The following is a 24,986-nucleotide window of genomic DNA, read 5'->3' as shown; positions in this document are numbered from 1 at the left end:
AGTTTTGGCTCTGCTGCTCTTTTGTAACCTTGAACAAGACTTACCTCTTTGAGTCTCAGTTTTCCCATTTGTCTAGTAGTAGTGTTAAATTCATACCTGTGTGTATGTGTTTGTGTACAAGGAGAAATCTTGTTTAACTCACCATAAAATCCTCATTTGTTTTGACCTCTGAGGGACATGGAGTTTCTTTGTCCTTACTCTGTGGGTTACTATATAGAAGTTTTTAGTTTATCTTTCTTTTTTAAGCTTTTATTATGAAAGATTTCAAACAGCACAAATAAAGAAGATACTGTAGTGAACCCTTTTGTGTCTGTTACCATGGTTCAATAACTATCAATTCATATTCAGTGATATTTCATCTATAACCCTCCACAACCCCTCCCTCTACTCCTGATTATTTTAAAGCAAAAATCCCAGACAACATATCTTAGGCATAAATGTTTAAAAATGCATCTATAAAATAAGAACACCTTTTAAAAACATAATCACAGTATCATTCTTTAAGTCATTAAACATCTGATTGGTGTTCAGACTTTCCTGGTAGCTTCATAAATGTTCTTATTTTCTTACTGTTTGTTTGCCACAATATTTAAACAAAATATACACATTGTATTTTGCTGAAAATTAGTCTTTTAAGTCTTAATCTATGGGTTCCCCCTCACCACACTTTTTATTGTTTCTATTTATTTGTGAAGAAACCAGGTTTTGACCTTAGAATTTTCTTAGTCTGGGTTTGCTGGTTAAATTCCCTTGATTTTTAATTAATTGTTATTTCTGCTGGTGTTTGCAGACTGGCAGATCTAGAGGCTTAATTAATTCACATGCTATTTGGTGGGGAGAGGCTAGAATCATTCATGAGTGTCTTGGACCTCGGTGACTTTTGCCTTTATGCATTAATTACTTCATTAGGAGTTTGCAAAACTGATTCCAGTGTTACATTTTTTTTTTATTAGTAGACATATATAGAGAAATGTTCCCGTATCAGTTATTTGATGACAGTTCCTTAAAGGGAAGGCAGGTAGAATAAATGTTTGATTCTTTCTCTTTGTTTTCGGAATAATGTCTTGATTACTAGCATCCTCCTAATGCGACTATTTTTCTTGAGTATCAAGTTCATCTTTAATGATTAAATTTAAACATTGTTTGCTATTTTGCTGCCCTAGTTGGTATGCTATTCATATCAAACATTGTACACATACCTGATTAAAGAAGATGACTTTGGAGATTTATGAAGATCTGCTTCAGGGCAATATGTATGGTTAAGATATCCTCTGTTTTTGCCCCAGTGCTAACCTTGGCACAGGTGTTCCACAGTGTATAAGCAATAGATGAGTTTTAAGGTACCATCATAATGTTTCTGTGTAATGTGATGTTTTAAAGGTTGCCGTTAAACATTATGAAAGTTCAACAAATGTTTAAATTATTTATTTATTTTATTTATTGTTTAAATAAGTGTTTAAATTATTTCTGACTGTATCAGAATTAACCCTTGGGTAATACTGCTTGGTCAGAGGAATACTAAGGAGTTAATAAATATGTCTTTTTCCCATTAGTCTGGGTTTAGTTGCAAGCCTAAATACTAGTGATTAAAGTTTTTTAAGTAGAATTAAAATAAATCATTGGTTCCAGTGCTTACCAGATGGGTTCCCACATAGTAAACTCAGTATTTTGAGAGAACTTGGGTAAAAAAACTTTGCAGTTTGTTTTCTTAACCAAACTGTTCAAATCTCACTTTGCACTTTCTCTTTCTAGGAATAGGATTTATTTGCATTGTTAAAAACGTGCATCTTCCTGATAGGTTATTTGTTAACCTCATGTAGTTATTACATAGTACAGGCAGAATAATTTCTGATTACCCAACATTCCTGCTTTATACAGATTCTTTCACAATGCGTAAGACTACTAATTCAAGTTATGTAGTCAGAACTTTCCTTGCCTTCCGAATGGTCATCCCCACCCAGGGTCAAGGATATCATCAACAGTGCGTTTCATATAGCTCTTATAAGTTAAACATTAATTTGAAAACAGGTTTAATCATGTACCTGAATTTTAGTTCTGTAGTTAACTACTACTTGTCTAAACATATTTTTCTAAAGTGTAGACGGCAACTTGATTTATTTTTTAATATCTAAAGATTTTAGTTGATATTATCAGTGTTAGGCACCATGTTAGTCCTTGTATCTTTTGACATTATTTCTTAATGTGCTTGTGGTAAGAGAGATGGCACTAAGTGGGGAGGACATAGCTCAGTGGTAGAGTACATGCTTAGCATTCACGAGGTCCTGGATTGAGTCGCCAGTACCACTATTAAAAATAAATAAATAAACCTAATTACCACCCCCCCAAAAAAATTAAGAGCGATGTTAAGAATAATTTGGGTTTCTACATTATTATACAACTTTTTGGAATTCATACGTTACATAGAACAGACATATTTGTATCACTGTCTCAAATGCTTCCCTTAGGTAAGCATAAGGATGTATTTCTGAAGTTCAACATTTAGCCTTTTGATTGTGCTGTAGTTGGTTACCAGAATACGCAGAAGACAAACTGAGCTTTTCTAATTATTTGATTAAATCAAGTTGTTTTTGTTCTGTCTAGTGGAAAGTATCAGATGCATTAACTCAGTGAAAAGATACAAAGTGACTGAAAAACACGGCATTTTGAAATGTGGCAGTGTGGTTTGAAATTCATGGTTCATTTTTGTCACTAGATTTTTGTTTTTGTTTTTGGTTGAGATTCAATTTACAATGAAAAATTTTGTGAAACTTCAGAATTAGAGCCAAGATATAGTCCCAGTTCTGCTTCTGATCTTAAGAGCCTAATTTCTTTAAATTTCAGGTTTTTCGTCTGCCAGCTGGAAAAATTTACTATTTTGTAATATCTTTCACAGTTGTTGAGAACAAAATGAGTTGACTGTATTTAAGTGCACCATAAGGATCAAAAATATAAAAATGTAATCTTTATTAGTATTTTAAAAATACGTATGTGAGCATGAGAGTGTGTGTATCAAGATTACTTCCATTTTGTCTTTGTATTGTATAGTAGAGGGAAATACTCTTTTGTCTTTTTACTGATAGTGATGAAGCTGTGCTCATGAATGTCTTAATTTTTAATCTGTATTTTTTTTTGTTTTCAAGCCTAGTGCTTAATTATCCCAATAATGATTTGAGATTTTTTTTAACTCTAAACCAAGTTTGTTTTGGATCTTGGTGATGCTCCATTTCCTGCTGTTGCCCTTTGTCCTGCTAAATCTGGAATATGACTGAAATAGATAGTTTTGCAATGAGCTCAGTGTAAACTTCCTTTTCTGAATAAAAGTTTTTCTTCATAAGGAAAATAGAATTTAGAGGTGTTTTATTTGGATAAAAACACAGGTACCTTTTTTTATATACTAATTTGGAAAAAATGGATGAAGAATACTCTTCTAATGAGGAAATTGTAATTTATTTATACAATTTTGGTTATAAACCTAAGTGAAGCTTTTAGCAAGATATATCAATATATATCAACCCTTATAATTTAACCCATTTTTCATAAGTCTGTGGAATGTGGAAAGTGTAGAAATAGCTCTTAATTTTTTCTGACCTAGTAATGACTTTGTATATTAAGAAACTAATGTTTGACTCTTAAACAAAACAAAATCATCATCTCAGTAGTACATGCTCATTTTAAGAAGTTAGACGTGGAAGAAAGCAACAAATAAATATTTTACGTTAATAGACATGAGAGTTGCCCTTAGGAAAGGAATATTACCTTTGTGATTTGACTTGTGGAGCTTTTACACTACTATAAAAAGTTGTTAAGGTGCAAGAAAATTTCTATTATTCTTTCCTTTTGAATATCAGTATTTAAATTTCCTTGGTAGAATGTTGAATTGAAAGACCTTAAATGTGTAGATGTGAAGCAAGAGGGAAAAGGAAGAGCCTAAAATAATTTTCAGGGATTTTTGTTTGTTTGTTTTGAAAGCTACTTGAATCATTCCATTCACCAAGTTAACAAATGCAGGTTCACTAGGTTTTCAGGTAAACATGTGAGTTAATAGTGCCTGGGGGACATCTAGGTAGAGAAACACCCCACAAAATTGAGTCTAGAAGGCAGTCTATGCTGGAAATAAGAGTTGAGAGTCATTTTTCTGGTAATTACTGAAGAGTTATAGGAGAGTAAAAAGAGAAGAGGAGTCAGTGAGTCCTGGAGAACATTATCATTAAGGAGAGGATAGAGGAAGAAGAGCTTCTTAGGAGTTTGGGAGGAGAACCAGGAGTGAGTGGTTGCCTCAGAAAGTAGAGGGATGTTATAAAGAAGGGAGTGAGTAGTCAGTGGTGTCAGATTCAGCATAGCATTGAAGAAAAGTATTATGGAGCACTATTGGATTTCACAGTTAACAGATTGTTGGTAGCTTTAGTAAAGTCGTTCTAAAAAGATTGGGGGGAAAAAGATGTTAAAAATACCAGTCCCCATTTTACTATTTTTTAAGTTAAATTCAACAGACTTAAAATTACTGAGAAACATCTATAAAGGTTTTAAATGTTTATTCTTGATTTTTATACTTTTCTGGTCAAGGACCTTTCAGACTTATTCTTAACTGTATCTAAAGATTATCAACATTTTCTTCTAATGTGTGTCTTGTGACTTAGATTCAGACTGATAAAATAATCTACTCTCAGGTTGAACCAAAGCATGAATTGATCCATGCATTTCACACATAAGTCATTCAAGCATTTCAAAACAGTTTGCCTCTGTTTAAAAAAAAAAAAAAGCAGTTTTATTTGGTGTATTTAACTACTACATAATCTTGACTGAGAATAAACATTAGAATAGTAGGAAAGATAAGTACTGTTCCATATTGTGCAGGCAATGACAAAGAAGTCACAAGGGCAGTATTTCTGAGCAATTGTAAGATGCGTTTTGATTTCAAAGATGCCAAAATGTAAAACATTACATGTCTTAGAGAAATATGATACAAAAAATGACCTAATAATTTTAAAGAAGAATGTCTAGGAATAGGAAAAAAAAATAATGATAATTAAAAACCAATAAATAGAATATGAGTTTAGATAGCTGAAGAGAATTATAGAGTTGGAAGGAAGAATACAAGAATTCTTTTAGAATATATCCTGTGAAGTCAAAGAGTTGGAAAATGGAAGAAAATGAAGGATAGTATGAAAAGTTTTAGTACATTTAATTGGACTCTGAAAAGGAGAGTAAAGAAAACATGAAACAAATGTAGTATTTGAAAAGATTACAGGTGAGAGCTTTCAGGATTGATCAAAGTCAGTTGAATCTCAAGGAGAATGAATAAAACAAATTCCCTACCAAGGTACATCATAGTGGAACTGTAGTGGTTTTGCAGAAAACCAAAGAGAAAGAGAAAAGTCTTAAACACTGCCAGAGGAAAAAAAGAGTATCTTCAAGGGATTATACATTAATAGCTGATTTTTCAGTAATAATGATGGGGAAAGGGTAATGGATTGACATGATTAAAGAAAAGACTTACTAATACAGAATTTCCAACCAAGTGACTTTTTTTTTCAAAGAGGAATGTGAAATAAAGCCATTTTCAGTAAGACAAAAACAGTTCAATTCATCAAGAAAATACAACAATTTAAAATTTGTGTGTGCCTCATAACATAGTTTCAAAATAAAGCAAGCATTGACAGAACTGCTGAGAAATGAACATATGACAATCATTGTAGGTTTTTTTTCAATTTATCATATTTTAGTAGTTGTTTAAAATACAATTTTCTCAGGAACTGACAGAATGAACAGACCCCCCCCCAAAAAAATCAGTAAAGATAGAGAAGAATTAAACATAGGATTGGCAAATTTGAAAAGGATTTATATAGAACATTAAATCCAACACACAGTTCTTTCAAGCATACATATTTACAAAAATGATGATATGACAAAGTAAGTTTCAGCTAATTCCAAATGATTGAAATAATAGAGTATGTTTTCTGATAAAAATGTAGTTAAGAGATATAACTAAGGTAGAAATAGAAAAAAGATTTTTAAAAAATGTTTGGAAGCCATGTAGTACAGTTTAAAATAAACCTTTGATTAAAGAACAAGTAATAAAGGAAAATTAGAATCTTTTTGGAACTAAATGTTGAAAGTACTGCATTTTATTTTATTTTTTAAATTGAAGTGTAGTCGATTTGCAGTGTTAATTTCTGGCATACAGCATAGTGATTCATTTATACATATATATATTTCTTCTCATATTCTTTTTCATATAGGCCACTACAAGGTATTGAATATAATTCCTTGTGCTATACAGTAGGACCTTGTTTATCTTTTTTATATTATAGTAGTTAGTATCTGCAAATCCCAAATTCCCAATTTATCCCTCCCCAACCCCTCTCTCCCCTGGTAACCATGAGTTTGTTTTCTATGTGAGTCTATCTTCATTTTGTAAATAAGTTCATTGATGTCTTTTTTTTTTTTTGAGTCCACGTATATAAGTGATATTATATATGGTATTTTTCTCTTTTTGGCTTACTTCACTTGGTTGCTGCAAATGGTGTGTTTTTTTTATGGCTGAGTTGTATTGCATTGTATATATATACCACAACTTCTTTATCCAGTCTTATGCTGATGGACATTTAGGTTGCTTCCACGTCTTGGCTATTATAAATAGTGCTGCTATGAACATTGGGGTGCACGTATCTTTTCAAATTAGAATTCCCTCTGTATATATGCCTAGGAGTGGAATTGCTGTATCATATGGTAAGTCTATTTTTAGTTTTTTGAAGAATCTCCATACTGTTTTCCATAATGGCTGCACCAAACTACATTCCCACCAACAATGTAGGAAGGTTCCCTTTTCTCCACACTCTCCAGCATTTATCATTTATAGACTTTTTAATGATGGCCATTCTGACTGGTGTGAGGTGATACCTTGTAGTTTTGATTTGCATTTCTCTGATAATTAGCGATATTGAGCATTTTTTCATATGCCTATTGTCCATTTAGAGTTTAGATGTCTTCATTGGAGAAATGTTTGTTTAGGTCTTCTGCCCATTTTTGGATTGGGTTTTTTTTTTTTTGTTATTGAGTTGTATGAGCTGTTTGTATATCCTGTAAATTAACCCACTGTCATTCACATTGTTTGCAAATATTTTCTCCCTGTCTGTAGGTTGTCTTTTTGCTTTATTTATGGTTTACTTTGCTGTGGAAAAGCCTGTAAGTTTAATTAGGTCCCATTTATTTATTTTTGCTTTGATTTTTAATTACCTGGGCATTGCTACGATTTACATCAGAGAATGTTTTGCCTATATTCTTTTCTAGGAGGTTTATGGTATCTTGTCTTATGTTTAAGTCTTTAAGCCATTTTGAGTTGATTGTTGTGTGTGGTATGAGGGAGTATTCTAATTTAATTGGTTAAACCTTTGATTAAAGAACAAGTAATATTAGAATTTTTTTTGGAATTGAATGATAGAGGTACTGCATTTTAAAACTTCACAAGGGAGACCTATAGCATTACTTAGGAATATTTATGGCTGTAAACAATGTGTTAGAAAAGAGAAAAAGACTAAAAATTAATGAACTAGTCATTTATGGTAGCCAGCCTTCAAGATCTCCACACTTGGTATTCACACCCTTTTTCAGTCCTCTCCTGTATTGTACCAGGGTTTGTCTGTGACCAGTACAATTCTGCAAAAGTGATGGTATGTCATTTCCGAAATTAGAAAAGACACCATTGTTTCCATCTCAGTTAGTTTTTTTTTTCTGGATCATTCACTCTGGGAGAAGCAAGCTGCTATGTTGTAAGCAGCCGTATGGAGGAGCCCATGTTGTGAAGAACTGAAACCTTGCCAAGCACCACATGAGTGAAGTTGAAAGTAGTTCCTCCAGCCTAGTCAAGCTTTGCTATAACTGCAGCCTTAGTTGACATCTTTATTACAGGTTCGTGAGAAGTGCTGAGCCAGAACCACCCATTTAATAAGCTGTTTTTGAATTCCTGGCCCTAAAAAACCTGAGATCGTATTTGTTGTTTAAGCTCCTAAATTTAATTTGTTACGCAGAAATAGAGTTTTAATATATCATACATTTCAAGAGGACAAGAAAAGAACAAAATAAACCCAAAGAAAGTAGAGTGAAGGAAATTGTAAGTTTTTTTTTATATGAAAAGTCTCAAATTTCTTATGTTTATTGTTCAGTTGTTGAAGGAGTTATATATAAGTAAGAAAGTTGACATGAATTAAGGGATGCTTAATTTTAGTAAATTATCAGTTATTTAACATCTTGGGATGAATGGTATAAACACAATCTGTATCTGGATACAATCTTAGGAATCTGGAAGTGAGATTCTTAAAAAAAAAGAAGTAGAAGAAATGTAATAGAAACCTATAGGGTTAAAAAGACTTAAAAGATGTACCAACAAATTGCAATTTGTGGATTTTATTTGGGTCCTGATCTTATCAGACAGTTAAGGGCATTTATGAGCAAGTCCAGAAAATTTGAACATCAACTGATATTAAAGAACTGCTTATTTTTTTAGATGTGGTAATATTGTCATATTTAAAAAAATCTTTAAGGGGTATATATTGAAATATTTGTGGCTGAAAGATGATATCTGGATTTGCTTCAAAATAATCCAGTTGATGACAGGGATTTATGTGAAAGAAGATTGGTTATGCATGATTTGATAATTGTTGAAACTGAGTCATTATTACCATTCTGAATACCTTTTATGTATGTTTGTAATTTCATTTAATAAAGTGCTTTTAGAAAGAGTAGAAATTAATAAAATAATAAACAGAATAGAAAGGATCAACCAATGCAAAGTGTTTCCTTGATAAAACTAATGACATTGAGTCAGGAAGATAAGATTTGTGATTATATATGTTTTGGAAATTTTATAGTATATTCACCTCTTCCAGTACCATTCATAAAGCATATTGCATCTTAAAGATAGTGTTTTGTTAAAAATCTTGTTTAACTTTGTTTAAGTAGTGCTTCTCAAACTTGATTAAGCACAGCCATCTTTTCTTTTTTTTACCTTTTCAAATTTTATCTATTCTAATCCAAATGAACAGTGTTCCCAAGTACTTGAGTAAAAATGGTGACTTCTCTAGTCTTATAATCTTATGTATTTGCCCCAGTGCTACCCGTTCTTTCCACACTGGAATAATACCAAACATTGTATGTCTTTGAGCATACCTTGTTATTTTCTATCTGTCTGGAATTCCCCCTCTTCCCTCCTCTCTGCTTAAGAATATCTGTGTGTGATGTGTGAAAACTCAGGAGTACTTCTGTTAGTCAGTTACCCCCAGCCTCAACAGATTCAGTAACTTCCTTCGTATTATTTCAGTACTTTTCACAACTGTTTTACTTCTCATGATGTTTTGCTTCTTTAAATGCCTCTCTTTTCTATTGGAGAAAGAGCACTTTGAGGACAAGATTATTATTTTTTTAAATGGAGGTATAATTGATATAAGATTATGTTTTGTTTTCATGTCCACAGAGCCTAGCACTGTCCTTGGTTGATACCTGGCTGGGATGTACTTATTAAATGTTTTTTTGAAGTAGCTAGGTTCTATCAGAAAAACTTGAGGGCTGGCCTGAGAGACTAATCACTGTTAATAATAATGTTTCTGTGGGAAGAATTTCTTTTGCTAGGACATTAAAAAATATATCATGAATATAACTGACTTAAATGAACTTTTAAAATGCAACTTATGTAAGTTGGGAGTTGCCCAGCATATGGTTGAAATATGTGTATGTGTGTAAAAGTTTATAAAACTTGAAGGAATACTACAACCCAAATATCATTGTGTGGAGGAAGGAAGGTGTTTCTCCCTATTCTTACCTGTAACTCTGCCCATTAAGAACTAGGTAAAATTGTATGGATTTCTTAATTCTATTACCCACTAAAGCCTCCCAGCAGGGGAATGAATGTTATGAACAGGTAAAAGGCTCCTGTGCTTTAATGTAATTTAAATAATCACATTTGGCTAGTGGTCACTGTACTGGATAGCACATCTCTAGTGTTTAGTCTTCAGCTTCTGATAATGGGGAGCTATTGAAGGTATTTGAACAGGGAAAAAAGATGATTAGATTTAAGTTTAACAAATCCCATTGGTAGCTGTGTGTAGGTGGGAGAATTTAAAGCTACAGAGACATATAGTGAGCTACTTAACAGTCCAAAAGAAGGACTATCTTACTAGCAGATGATTGGATGAATGGTTGAGTATAAAATCAAGAAAGTTGACATTTAAATTATTTTATAATTGCTTATTTTATTATTGGATCATGACCAACATGATAGCAGTCTATATCTTAATAATGGTAGTCAACCATGTTTTGAGCAGTTGCTAAATGTCAGATGTTGCTGAATGCCTTGCATGTATTATCTTATGCAGTGCTTTCAACAACCCTATGAAGTGAGAAGTATTAACCTTCATTTTACAGATCAAGAACAAGTCACATGAAGTAACCTGCCCAAAGTCACACTGATAGTGAATGCAAAGAGATTTGAAAGGAAAAGAATACAATTAAAATCATGTGGCACAGGGGATCATGAAATATTTAAATATGTGTGTATGTAGCATAGAACATTCCTGTTTTGTGGGTGTTTCCTAATTTAGGCATATAGTAGGTTATAAGAATAATATTAATACTTATTGAGTATATACTTTGTGCCAGGCATTGTTCTAAGCCCTTGACACTAGGTTATTTAATTTTAACAACCTTTTAAAGAAAGATACTACCATTATCTTCTTTTTTATAGAAGAAACTGATGTGCAAACACAGGGTGATTTGTTCAAGAAAGTGACAGAGCAGGGGTTAGAATCTATGTAATTTGGCCTTAGTGCTCCTACAGTCTTTAATACGTTTGTTTATTGTGTTAATAAATAGCGTACAAATGGGGAGGTAGACCTTACTGTGGTGTTTCAGTGCACCAAACGGTCTTAATCATGACAGTGACTTAAGCTTGAGATTTAACTAATATTGTTTCTGGGTGTGTGGACATTTTTCTTTTTATGACCTTTGACAGTGAAGTATAGACCCTTTAAGGGTTTTCTCAGGTTATGTGGAATGTGGCTGTTTTGTGTTAAAACCTTTATGGCTGTGAGTTTACTGATCCTAAGTTCCTCTTTTCCTTTTTTTGCTCACTAAGCTCCATTTTATTCCCACTCAGTTCAAAGACAGTGTAGCATAGTGGGAAGAGCCCAAGTGGATTCATAAATCTTTGTATTTTAATCCCAGCACCATCGGTTACAAGCTGTGTGACTATGGAGAAGTTATATATCCTTAGAACTTTGCTTTTCTAACCCGTAAAATGGGGAAAATGAAACCTTCTCTAGATAGTTGTAAGGAGTAAATGAGATGATGTATATTTTTTAAATGCCTGTTCTAGTACTTAGCACATGGCAGAATCTCAAACTGTACTTCTTAGTAAATGAAACATTTCCAAATTTAAGTACCATTTCTTTCCTTGTTGTTAGTTTCACAGCTTCCTAGGAGAACTCTGTACTTACCCAACACTTGGTAGCCCTGACTTTCAGATTCTGAACCAGATACTGTAGAGTTTGTAAATAAACTATGAGGAGAAATGCCTTAATTCTTAATTGCATTAGGAGACAGTTTTGTTTCTAACTTTACAGAGAGTTAATCTTGAGCTTTATTAAAAAGGAACCATTGTAAGGAAAACTCCAGCTACTTGTATTTCTGGAGTGTTACCCTGAATGAATGAATGAATGAATGAATGATGTGCTAGTTGGAAATAAAAAAAGCAACTAATGAAACCCTTGAGAAAATTTCTCACAAGAGGTTGTTCTTTTTCTGAAATATTTCCATCTTATTTCTCAGTGATGATGTGGATAGTAACAATTTATGATCTCATTTTGGAACAGTATATTAATAGAAAAAACAAATATACAAAAGGTCAGCAGTCTGCATATTCTGGGAACATTCTTTTAGGAATTCTGATTTGTAGTGTAATGCTTTTATTTTAGGGAAATAAATTACTTGAGTTCCCTTTATCCAAGAGCAGTGCCTAACCAATGATATTTAATGACTAAGTGAGATTCCTGGCCATCGTACTGAAATTGAGTAAAGTGCTAAGGAGGTGAAGGAAACAAATCTGAGCATCATTTTTAATGATGCAGTTTATATTTAAAAAGACATTTCTGAGGAATCACAGTTTTTTAAAATCAGCTTTCAGATGTAATTTACAGACCATAAAATTGCACAGATTTTAAGTGTCCAATTTGATGAGTTTTGATACAAGCAAACATTTGTATAACTACTACCCTAATAAAACAAATAGAAATTTTCTATCACCTAGATAAGTTTCCTTTGTGCCCCTTTGTAGTCAGTCCTCCCAAAGATAGCCAGTGATCTAATTTCTGTCACCAGAGCCTGCTCTAGAGCTTCGTATAAATAAAATCATACAGCGTATACGCTTTAGTGCCTGGCATCTTTTGCTCAGCATGTTTTTGAAGTTTCTGTTCATTGTCGTATCAGTAGTTCATTCATTGTCTTTATGGAATAGCATTCCATTGTTGAATATACCACAGTTTACCAGTTTATCATTTAGCCTGTTGATAGAATTTTGGTTTGTTTCCAACCTTTGGCTATTAAAAATAAATCTTCTATGAACAAACTTTTGTACAAGTATATTTGTCAATATATGTTTTCACTTCTCTTGAGAGAAATAATTGGGCCATGTGTTAAATTTATGTTTAACTTCAAAAGAAACTGCCAAAGTATTTCCAAGTGATTATACCATTTTATACTCCCACCAGAAATTTGAGTTCCAGTTACTCCACATCTTTACCAGCACTTGGTATGGACAGTCTTAAATTTTAGCCATTCTAGTGGGCGTGTAATGGTATTTCATTCATTTTAACTTGTGTTTTCCTGGATAGCTAATGATATTAAGAATGCTTTTGCATGTTTCTTGGCCATTCATTCTTGACCTTTTTTTGTGAAACGTCTGAGATTTTTGCCCATTTTTAAATTGAGTTGTTATCCCTTTTACATTGATCCATAGGAGTTCTTTATATATTCTTGATACAGTCTGTGTTGTCAGATATATTTTCAGCTGGTATGTGGCTTGCCTTTTCATTTTCTTAATGATGTCTTTGGATGACTAGAAGTTTTTAATTTTGATTAAGACCAATTGCTATTTTTTTCTTTTGGTTTGTGATTTTTGTATCCTAAGAAATCTTTGCCCTAAGTTTGCAAGGGTATTCGCCTATATTTTCTTTTAGAAGATTTTTAAGTTTTTATGTTTAGATTAATGATCCATCTCCAATTTTATTCTATTATGCACTTTGTATTTTTCATTAATTCATTGAACAGGTATTTACTGAGCACCTGATCAGTGCCAGGAACTGTTTTAGGTACTTGGTGCCCATTAGTAAACAAAAATAAGTCTCTTGAGGTGGGCCCTTAGATAGGCCCTGCAGTTGTGAAGCCTACAATCTAGGGGAAGTGACAGACAATAAATTAGTAAATAAGTGAATTATAGAGTATGTTAGAAGGTGAAGGAGCAAGATGAGGTGTGACAACAGAATAGGATATAAGGTAAAGGATAGTAAGAAGGTTTGCAATTTTAAGAAAGGGTGGTAAAATTTGGCTTCATTGAGAATAAGCCATTTAAAGAATGACTTGAAGAAGATGTAGGGATTAGCTGTTCAGCTATCTTGGGGGAGAGTGTTCTAGGTAGAGAAAACAGCCATTGCAAAGGCCTAAAGTCGGAGCATGTCTGGCATGTCCCAGTAATATCCAGAAAGCCAATATAGTATAGGGTGGTAGTGGATAAGGCCACAGAGATAGGGGAGAGCAGATTGTTAGAATCATAAAAGACATTGTTAAGACTATAGTTCTTGGCCATTTTGGTGATTTACTCAATTTTCCTGGATCTCCCACCTGTCCACGTTATTAAACTTTGTTTGATTTTCTTCTGTTAAAAAAAAAAAGACTGTAGTTCTTTGTGTGAGTGAGTGGGTTCGCTATACTTAATACCTATCTAAAACAGCACATAAGTCTTCCTGAATATCACTAGAGATCCCATATTGTTGCTTCTTTAGCTTTATCATTTCACATCTGCTCAGTTAAAAGAATGAAAGCATTTTTTAAAAATACCTGACATATACTTAATATTACAATGGTTTTTTTTATTTCAGAAAGATCCAGATTACCTGAGGCTGTGGTTGGACAATTTTGTTTCTAGCTATGAACAATTCTTAGATGTTGACTTTGAAAAGCTGCCTACCAGGTATGTAGAAACAATTTCCTATCCTTGGGTGACTTTGTTGATTTTTGTCACAAAAACTTAACTTGGTGTCCTAGTACAAGGATGGCAATTATATGACACATGTGATACTCCTGCATAACCCTGCTTTCATGGCAGACATTGCTGATTTATCAGAGCTGTCTTACCTGGCTTTTAGAAGCCTCTTCTTTACTTTAGTAAGGCACTGGCAACGGGGTGTCCTGCAGTTCCCTTCAATTCTGACACTACCCAGAGTTAGTGCCAGATCCCACAAGTTAACAGCAAAGTCCTCCACAGGATTCCCCTTGCAAGTCTTGGGAGCCACCCACACTTCTGACCAACCAGCTGCTAATTTGTGGGTTCTCATGACTTCCTCTGGTTCAGTAATTTGCTAGAATGACTCCCAGAGCTTAGTAAATGTCCTTATGATTACAGAATTATTATAAAGTATACATGTAGGACAGGGCCTGGGAAGGTCTTGGATGCAGGGCTTCCATGCTCTCTCCCTATTGAGTCAGGGCATTTTGCTTTCCCTAAACATCAGTGTGTTCAGAGAAGGAAGCTCTTTGAGCTTTGGGTGTCCAGAGTTTTGTTGGGTCTTATTACATCACTGACTGTGTGATTGAACTCAGTCTCCAGCTCCTCTCCCATCTCAGAAAGTTGGGGGAGGTGACTCTTTCAGATGTGGCCAGCCCCTTTATTGAAACTATCCAGGAGTCCATCATGAATTACTTCATTCATTTGCATAAAATTTCTTTATTATGACAGGCATTCTAGTTGAAACTTACTTCTTTTCCTGGCTTTAGAAGAGGGCCTTAGAAAACATCTTGAAGGAGGTGAAGTTTTTTAAAACTAGATTTGAAAATCATAAAATGAGGGAAAAATTAAAAGCTTATGGAAATGTGTAAGTGGAAGTACAAATATTTTCTCCTGTACCTCTGTCTACCATTTCCCCAGTCTCACAGTTCCCAGGCCCACTTCCCAGATAAAGTTCTTACTGTGTCTCAGGTTATCTTGTGGACCTACTAGTTGTTAGTTAAGTAGGAGATTATTTTGGCTGTGGTGAAAAACTGGGGAAATGAGACACTTTTAGCCACAAAAGGAACTCCAGTCATAGAGATGTGTTGAGAGGGGAGGGGAGAAATGGGTAGTGTTGATGATGAAAAAGAGTATCTGGAGAATTAAAAATCTTCATGCAGGAAAATGTTTGCAGTTTGAGGGTGGAGGTAGTCAGGATGAGGGTGGACACAGAAGAGTTGAATCTGGACAGTCAAATGGGAGCCAGATCATGAGGTACCATGACTGTATTGCTAATGGACTTTGATTTTTTGTTTGGAAGATACAGGCTCTGCTAAAGAATTTTCTGTGTAAGAGTATCAAGATCCGGCTTGTTGTTTAAGAGATGCTTTGGTAGCGTTATGGAGGTTGAATTGGAAAGGGTTGAGACTGAAGGTGAGAAGCCCAATTAAGAGATAATTGTAATAATTCAGAGAAAAAAAATCATTATAGCTTTGGACCAAGTCATTGAACTTAAGAAAGTATGTAGTTATGCTCAGAAAGCACAAGTAACTTCATTATTTAGAAATACAGTTTCAGAATTCTTCCCCTTTAGATTATTTGTAGCAGGTTTATGAAGGTTGAAAATCAATATTAAATCTTGAACTCAAAGTAATATTACGTATCACTGATTTCTACTCATAAAAGTGTATTCTTGTAGTTTGTGCTTAGAAGTGCTTTTATTTCAAAAATTTACAGCTCACTTTAAGTCGTAAGCCTGAGGATCTTACGGAGTCAGGATTTTGGCCTTTGGATGCTTGGCATTTTGTAAGGTGCACTTGTTATCATCCATACATTAGAATGTCTCCTTTCTTGGGAGGTCATTTCTAAAAACATTATGGAGACTTAAATTGCTGCTACATTTAAAGTAAGATGAAGAATGCCAAGAGCGTTTTTTAATTCATGATTTAGTTGGTTTATTTAAAATTATATTTTATATCTTTGTCCAAAAACTGAACCATGATTTAGATTTTGCTAGTAGAAAACTTTCAGTTTTTCAAGTGAATGTTATGTGCAAGGCATATAAAACTAGCCTAGTCACCTTAAAGACAGGAAGTTCACAGATAATCTCATTTAGAATTTCCAAGTTAAAGAATTCATAACACAAGGCAAGGATTGCTTTTACTAGATTATAAAGCCTTAAAACTTAGGACTTTTTCCTATGTTAGAGGACAGTTGATAGCTGTTTACAATACACATTGAGTAGCCAAATGGAGGAGTGGGAAAGATTTCTGGAGTTTGGGACATTTCAAAGAAATTTCAAAAGAAGCTTAGAATTTTGGGCAGTAAAGTCCTAGAGGTGGGAAAATTATTCTAGATTCTTAAATCCTCATCACATTAGGAACATGGCCCAAAATTCCAGCTTTATTTATAAAACTATGTTCTAATTAAACCCCAATTTTATAATAAGTCACTTTAAAAATATTGCTCTTTTAGAAACTAATTTATTTTCCATCTAGTGAAATAAAAAACATGTGCAAATAGAAAATGGGACAACAGGAACTATTCCTTTAAGTAGCTAGAATGGAATATTAGGAAATCTAATATTTTCTTTCTTGTTGACTTACATTTTTGGAAAAGTAAGGAGGAATAATCTTGAAAATCAGTTATATTTAAATATTTGGTTATCTTGAAGTTTCTCTGGTTTTTCTAATCACCTCTTTTTAGCTTTTCAGAAAAAAAAAACTAAATATAAAAATGAGTGTTTCTGATGCCATCTATAAATAAGAGAGAATGAATGAAAGAATCCAAAGCTGCAAGTGAAATGACGCCCAGACTAAAATGAAACATGTATTTTTTGTAACATGGTTATGGAATTTGGCAGCCTTAGTGATGTGCTTTGTGATTTGTTTTTATTTTATAAAATACTTTATTAATTTATGTGGTAGGTTCGTTCAGAAAGAGGCTAATAATTTTTATCATATGTATTTATGTGTGTACTGGTAACATGCTTCAGATTTTTCTGTTCACAGTGAATGAAATAGCCTTTTACTCAATGTAAAATTAGTACTAATACTTTAAGTATTATCTGAAGAAGAGGCTATTATAAAGTATAATTGTCATTTAATCATAGACACTCTTTACAGTGCTTCATTGTAATTTGGGTATTTTTTTTAATAGAGACAGGGAGATTTTAGTGTACAGTGGCTTATGAAAGGATTCTTAGGCTTTAGAGATAGTATATTTAAAATGCATTACATTTTTAGAGTTCTTTACATATGTCAAAGCTGAAAATGCACATTGACTTTCTGGTTTCAGAGCCCAGTGAAATAGAGCAGATAATATTACAATTTTATGGATTAGAGGACTTCAGAGATTAAGTGAGGTGCTTCATTTACAGAGATTGAATTTAGTATGCAGGCTTCTGACTTTGAATCTAGGGGATTTTAGTGTGAGAGGCACACGTGAAGAGCCAGTTACATCTGGTATTGGCTTTTGCCCTTAAGGAATCATATAGTCTTCTTACACTGAAACCAGTTGTCACAAAATATTGATATATTACTTAGAGTCTTTTGTTGATGCTCATGCTTGGAGTTCTACATTCACTTCTTTATCTTTCTCCTTTCCTTCTGCTAGTTATCTTCTCTCCCTCTTCTGATCAGATGACTCAGGGAGCCTGTAGGTAGGTAAATATTATTTATTTAGGAAAGCAGTTGACAGATATTAAACTAGTTATAGGTACTTCATTTTTATTTGCTAGTTACTATTCCTTTTAGAAGTTGTATACACACATATTGTACTTCTAAGTAGTAGATGGTGAACTAATTTATATTTTAAAATATTTTCTTTAAAAGTAGCACAATTGAAAATACTAAATACTTTTTTCCTCCCTCTTTCAGTAAGCCTCATCTGAAGTAAGACTAACCATTCTGCTCTAATAATCTTCTAAAATGTCACTAATCATCTGGCGGTACCTTGCAGAGAAGAAGGCACAGAATATCTGGACTAAAAGAGCTTCCTTAGGATTTGAGCTGAGAATGCGATTCATTTAAAGTGCTAAAGATTTTCTTCTTTTATTTCAACATTCCTTATTTTGTTCCCCTTATATCGTAGGGTAGATGATGTGCCTCCAGAAATATCTCTGCTTCCTGATAATATTCTGCAGGTTCTGAGGACCCAGCTTCTACAGTGTGTTCAGAAAACGGCAGATGGGTTAGAGGAAGAACAACAAACCTTGTCAATTTTGCTGGTCAAGTTCTTCATTATTCTTTGCAGGTATCTGGTACAAATAAACCAGTCATTTCAAATCTGCCCTTGAATTCCTCTAGCTAATTTTTCATTATTGTGATTATATTTTTCAGCTCCTGAATTTCTTTCTAGTTTCTTTTTAGTTTTTTAAATCTCCTTATTGATATTTCTATTTTATTTACACATTAATTTCTTCACTTTCTCCACATCTTTGTTTAGTACTTTGAGCATTTTGAAAACAGTTATTTTGAAGTCTTTGTCTAGTAGATCCCTTTCATGGAGCTTCTGTTGATTTCTTGTTTTCTTTCGACTGTGTGACATTTCCCTATTTCATGGCGCTTCTGTTGATTTCTTGTTTTCTTTCGACTGTGCCACATTTCCCTGTTTCTGATTTTTGTTTTTATTAAATAGTGGACATTTGAATCTAATAATGTGATAACTCTGAAAATCAGATTTACCCCCTTCCCTGGGGCTTGCTGCCTTTGGTTGTTTTTTATTGCTTTTGTTTTTTGATTGTTGGAGAGTGTCTCTGTGCTAAGGACCAACCTGAGTTGTGTAAATATTAGGTCTACTCAGATCTTTTCTGACTCTTTCCCTCAACATGTATGGTCACTCTCTCATTTTCCCCATTTAAGCCATTGTTTTTGAATGTCCTGGTCTTTAGTATCTGGCTCCCAAAAGGGAAAAAAACAAAAGATGAACGGAAGAAGGTGGATGACCCTTTGAGTCTCCTGGAAGTTACTTCATCCAGAAGGAGGTGGCTTGCAATAGTGTGAGGGAGATCCTACTATCTTCTGGCCTGAGTTTTTGATTAGAAGTCTGCTAATAATTGTATTAAGGATCCCTTATATGTGGTAATTTGCCTGCCTCTTTGATCAGAAGCGTCAGTCAGTGATTAGAGCACAGATCCCCAATATTTGGAGGAGAGGGTCATTTTTGCCCACCTTGGATCCTGTAAGCTGTTAGCAAGCTGCTCCTAGAACATGTGCACAGCTGCTTACCACACGTCTGGAGGTGAGGAATTGGTAGCTGCTACTGTGCTAATAGCTGAAATTGACCAAAATTTAGGACGTCAATCCAATTTACCTCCAGATCTTCCCCTGGAAGTTGCCAGCCTTCAACAGACTCAGAAGTTCTAGAATAGTCACATCAAACTTTTTCTGACAGTGTAACTGTTTTCTAGTTGGGGCGACAGATTCTTGGTGCTTCCCACTGGGTCATCTTCCCAGAATCCTCCACAGGGGTTTTGAATTTTACCTCTGCCTTTATTCTTTCCTTTCTCAGAGATGTCATGCCAGTCTGACTTCTTCCACTAAGAGGTCTGTTTTTTTGTGAGGGGGAGGCAGGAGGAGGTAATAAGTTTTTAATTTATTTACTTATTTTTAATGGAGGTGCTAGGGATTAAACCCGGGACCTTGTGCATACTAGGCACCCACTCTGCCACTCAGCTTACACCCTCTCTGCCACGAAGCCTGCTAATTCAGTTACTTTTTTCTGTTCTCTTAGCATCTACTGGATTTTAAGATATAAAATATTATTCAAGGTTAAAGGGTCTTAGAACATAATAGAGTTTTTTGTCTTAATAGAATTTGGTTTTTAATCAGCCAAGAAAAAGACTGGTGATGTTAGAGTACATATTAGCACTTTATGTGTCATACTTCAGTCTTACTCAAAATGGAATAAAAAGGAGGGCCATATTTTAATTAAACACCAAGCACTTGTTGTCCCACTGCTTTAAGCAAGGCATGTACTATCCCCTCTTGGAGTATGTATAGATGCCCACCCTTCTATCAAGGCTTTTTAATATAGTTAAGGAGATATATGAGTCTAAATAGGGATGTAATTTCAGAAAGCAAGATGAAAACTATAAAACTATGCAAAATGTGTTATAATGGCAATGATATGTAGAAAAACCAAGCTAAGAATCTGCATAGGAAAATAACAACAAATCTGGAAAGAAATAATCCAAAATGTATATAATGTTTGTATTGTAAGAATACTAGTGACTTTTTCTCTTCTATTTCTACTTTGTGATATTTTCCAGTTTTTCATGACAAATGTTAATTTGCATGTATTTCTTAAACATTCTCTGTTTATAGTAGTTAAATGGTGATTGAAGTGTGTTTTGTATTCTCAGTAAGAAAGTGATTATATAACCACATTGGTTTTAAGTTTTAATAAATGTTATTTATATTTTATTTGCCAACATGTGTTTTCAAAATCAACCTGAACACATGAGGATACATTTTTCTCACTACTCACATGTACTAAATATATGGCTTTTCTTTTTCTCACAGAAATCTATCTAATGTAGAAGAAATTGGGACTTGCTCATACATCAATCATGTCATCACCATGACAACACTCTATATTCAGCAAGTAGGTGTGAATTAATATATTCCTTTTTGTTGCTTTACTGAAAGTAACCAGTTTTTACTTTTTAAAATATAGTAAAGTTAAATGTTTTCAGAGGAAGTAATAATTGAGAATATCATTGAAGTTATCATTGGGTACTTACATATCTCAGGCATCTTATACATATTATCTAAAAGTAGACAAGTGGTTATTTGTACATTTTGTTATTTTAATTTAAAAGTTGAAGTGTTTTATAAATGGCTTTTTAAAATGGCACAATTTGACATTTTATGTATTTATTGTTTTTTCATCAAATAGCCCTCTTATTGAAAGCACCTTCTCTTTTGGAAAGATGTTTGGTTATTTATTTGAAACCCTTCTTAGAAAATGTTTAAAATTTGAGAGGTTATATCCAGTCTGTATGATTAAGTGACCCTCTACAAACTCAAATGCAACTTAGGCTTCTTTGAATAAAAATTATTTATTATAAGATGGTGAATGAAACATGTAGTCTTTTAATGATGTAGGTAAGTATGTTATATGGCTTAGTATTTTTAAATACATGTAATTTTATGTTTAAATTCTCAGTTAAAAAGCAAAAAAAAAGAGAAGGAATTGGCAGATCAGACATCGATAGAAGAATTTGTGATCCATGCATTGGCATTTTGTGAAAGTTTATATGACCCATATCGGAATTGGAGGCATAGAATTTCAGGGTATGTCTTATAAATCATAATGTTCCTTTAAAACTTGAATGTTATAATATACACAGTTCTTCAAAGCAGGTCTTACTGTCTATTAAAGCAATTGGTAAGATGTGTCTAGGACTCCTGTCTTTATCTCTGAGATAGAGAACTATGTTGGAGGTAATGAATTAGTGATAAATGCCACTTCTAGATAGCAAATTTACCCTGAGCTTTTATTCTGTAATGCTTTTGAATGCTAATAATCTTGGTAAAATCTCTACGCACAATAGCATCAAGTAGTGTACATATTTTTCAAGAAAATTTTTTTAAAGCATATTTCATGATTTGAAAGTGAATTTTAACAGTACTTCATGTGTTTACTGACTTGTGTCAGTCAGGGTCTAGTCAGGAAAACGGAAATTGGGGTTTAAAAAGAGAGACTGTAATACAAGGAAATTGTTAAATAGATAAGAGAGAGCTCTGAAAGCAAAAGGAGGCACTAATGTAATACAGAGATAGTGACTTCAGGAAGCAGCCACTTCACTGGGCAGTGGGAACAAAGGAGAGAGATTGGAGTTATTAGAAAGTAGAAGTTTGGAGAAGAGGCCCTCAGTGCTTGGTCCAGACTTCTGAGGAAACAGCCCTTAGCCAGTGCTGGTATCACTGAGCAGCCAGGAAGGGGCTGGTTCTGGGATTGCCAAAAGTAAGCTGAAGACAAGAACCAACTGTGAATGCCATAGTTAAAAACTGTTGGCTGGTAAAAAAAAAATACAGAATAAGGAATCAGTCCCCTTTTCAGTCTTCCAGGCTCCATTTAGTGAACCCAACAGTAGGGTAGCTTGAAAAAAAGAAATATAGTTTGCAGAATGCCTGTCCCAGCATCACAGAGCAGGTGGAATATATGATGATAGTTATGGAGTGTAGTGACAATGGCGTAATACCAGGACACAACTCAGAGAAGAGTTTAAAAATTCATGTATCTTTCTTACCTGTGGGCAAAGAATAAGAAGAGTTGTATTATCACCCACAAGCAGATCTCTTTATGTCTCCCAAATCTGCTATACTTTCAGTCTCAAGATATTTTCATTTTCAATTTTAACCTGATGTACTTATAAACAATTCCTACTTTCTGCAACATTTCATTACCAAAATGTTTGAGTTTTATAGGCTTTTCAGGGTTTTTGGGGTAAAGTATATCCTCATTTGAATACCATCATTAGCTGATGGTCAAGAATTGGTAGCTGAGAGAACATGTTTGGAGACTACCATATGTAGACTATATGGTAATACTTTGTATGTTCTATGTAGTGATATTTTATTGAAATAACACATCCTTTAGTTAAAGCAAGAAGTATCAAATAGAAATAATAGGAATAAATACTCCAGTTATTACATACAACAATCTTATCTCTTATTTATATATTTGCTTTCCTTTGTGTGTTGAAAGATGTTGTCTTTAGTCAGGGTTCTACATAAAAACAACTAGTAGGGGTGTGTGTGTGTACGCTTGTGTATGTGTATATGTGTATAGGAGAAGGTTTATTGGAAGCAGTTGCCTCATATGATTATACAGACCGGCCAGTCTAAATCTGCAATATGGACTGAAAGACTTGCAACCCAGGAAAGCTAGTGGTGCAGTTACAGTCTGAAGGCTAGAGAGCCAGTGTTCCAGTTTCGGTCCCAGTTCAAAAGCAGTCAGGCTGGAGACCTGGAACTGATGGTACTGATGAAGTCAGAGGGTAGTCCGCTGGAGAATTCCCTCTTGCTTGGAGAGGCCAGTCTTTTTATTCTACTCAGGCTTTCAATTGATTAGATGAGGCACTATCTGGAGGGCAGTTCCTTTACACAGAGGTCACCAACTTAAATGTTAGTCTCATCCAAAAACACCTTCCAAATTGACACATAAAATTAACCATCACATTGTTCTTATACTTTTCTCGATTGTTTATTAGTGGGAAGGTGCTAATGACCTTCTGAATACTTCCTTTTTTGTTGAACTTTAATATGTCTCTTCTTCCAGTGAGAAAGCGCTTTGTGTTTGTCTTGGCAAAGGTGTCGTATCAGTCAGTATAAGCTGCAGTAACAAACAAGGGGTTAAAATAACAAAGGCAGGGAGCCTCTACTCATCATACTCACTTAAGATCCTAAGCAGACAGAACAGTGAGCATCTAAGGTTTTGCTAATTACCATGTGAGACAGAAAAGGAAGCTCTGAAATGTCTCGCACTGGCAATTTAATGCTTGTCTGGTTGTGATGTGTGACATTCCTCACTTTCATTCAGAAATCATGTCCCCAATTACCACAGTGAGACCAAGAAGTTAGTTCTACCTTGTGACTGGAAAGAGTAGACAGGAAATAGTTGGCAGACAGCACTGGCACTACTTTCCCCTCTGTCAGTATACTGTTCATGACTCTTTAAAGACTTAAAGAGGCACATAATAGTGCTCCATTTGTAGCCTTCCTACTCATATAGCACTTGGATTCTCAACTATCAGTGTTCTCTCTGTTTTGAAGTTTATGCCAGAATTTCATAAGGAAATTTTATCTCTTCCTCTCACTATTGCTACTTCCTCATCTCCCACTTTAGACTTATTAGTAATGGCAAATCTAAGGTAATGTTTTAAGGAGGAGAGACGATATCTGATAACAAATTAAATTAAATTAAATTGGTAGTTCAAAACAAAAAGAACTTTCGGAACCCCAAAAAAGAAGAAAACATTTTTTAAAATAAGAACTTTATTTATTTATTTTAAATAGAGGTATTGGGGATTGAACCTAGGTTAAGTGTGCTTTTTATCACTGAGGTATACTCGCTGCCAAGAAGAAAACATTTAAACATTGTAACATAATGTGGAACGAGAATTCTGTGTATGTAAGATGACAACAGGAAAAAACAAAGAGTAGAGGATGAGTGGTGGCATTTCGTGAAGGTGTGCAGTATATATGCCAGGAATTATGCTGGAAGCTCTCCATGTACTATCTCTAATACGCATAGCTATTTTGCTGGTAATACTAGCAACTGCTTCAAAGGTAAATGGTAAAACAGTCAGACTTGGTTTCCTTTGACTTTGACATTGAAAGGAAAATGAAACATAATGCAAATAAATCATGAAATTAGGAGAAATCTATAGCTGATGGAAGACCTATACAAGGGAACTATAGCAATAACAGACTTTATATATTAATCTGATTCTGAAGTTAAATAGGAATTTGGAATGTATATGTTTTCTTATTGTATATGCTTCTTGCTTACCAAAAGAGCAAAACAGATTAGAACAGATTTAATTAAAATTAGCATAATTCCAATTACAAAGTCATTTAAAGTTATATTTCTTGTTTGATGAAATATATGGATGTTTTCATATCTTTGTATGTAATTTAATTAAATTAATATAGATTTGATTAATCTAGTAGCCCAATTTTGATTCTCTTTGTGGAATCTATCATATTTAAAAAGATTTCTTCAAATG

General features: G+C 33.9%; 1 protein-coding gene across 1 annotated transcript in view; it reads left to right on the top strand.

The window, feature by feature from the left end:
* Positions 1 to 24,986, top strand: part of NBEAL1 (neurobeachin like 1) — a 124,341-nt gene that overhangs the window by 2,084 nt on the left and 97,271 nt on the right. The window contains exons 2-5 of the mRNA XM_072961428.1: positions 14,142 to 14,233; positions 18,341 to 18,502; positions 20,773 to 20,854; positions 21,419 to 21,546. Coding sequence (XP_072817529.1) covers positions 14,142 to 14,233; positions 18,341 to 18,502; positions 20,773 to 20,854; positions 21,419 to 21,546 — 464 coding nt within the window. The remainder of the gene's footprint in view (positions 1 to 14,141; positions 14,234 to 18,340; positions 18,503 to 20,772; positions 20,855 to 21,418; positions 21,547 to 24,986) is intronic.

Source organism: Vicugna pacos, chromosome 5 (genome assembly GCF_048564905.1).
Source record: "Vicugna pacos chromosome 5, VicPac4, whole genome shotgun sequence".
In the NCBI taxonomy this organism is placed as follows: domain Eukaryota; kingdom Metazoa; phylum Chordata; class Mammalia; order Artiodactyla; family Camelidae; genus Vicugna; species Vicugna pacos.
Note: the sequence above shows the minus strand (reverse complement) of the source record. Positions and strands in the feature narration are given on the sequence as shown.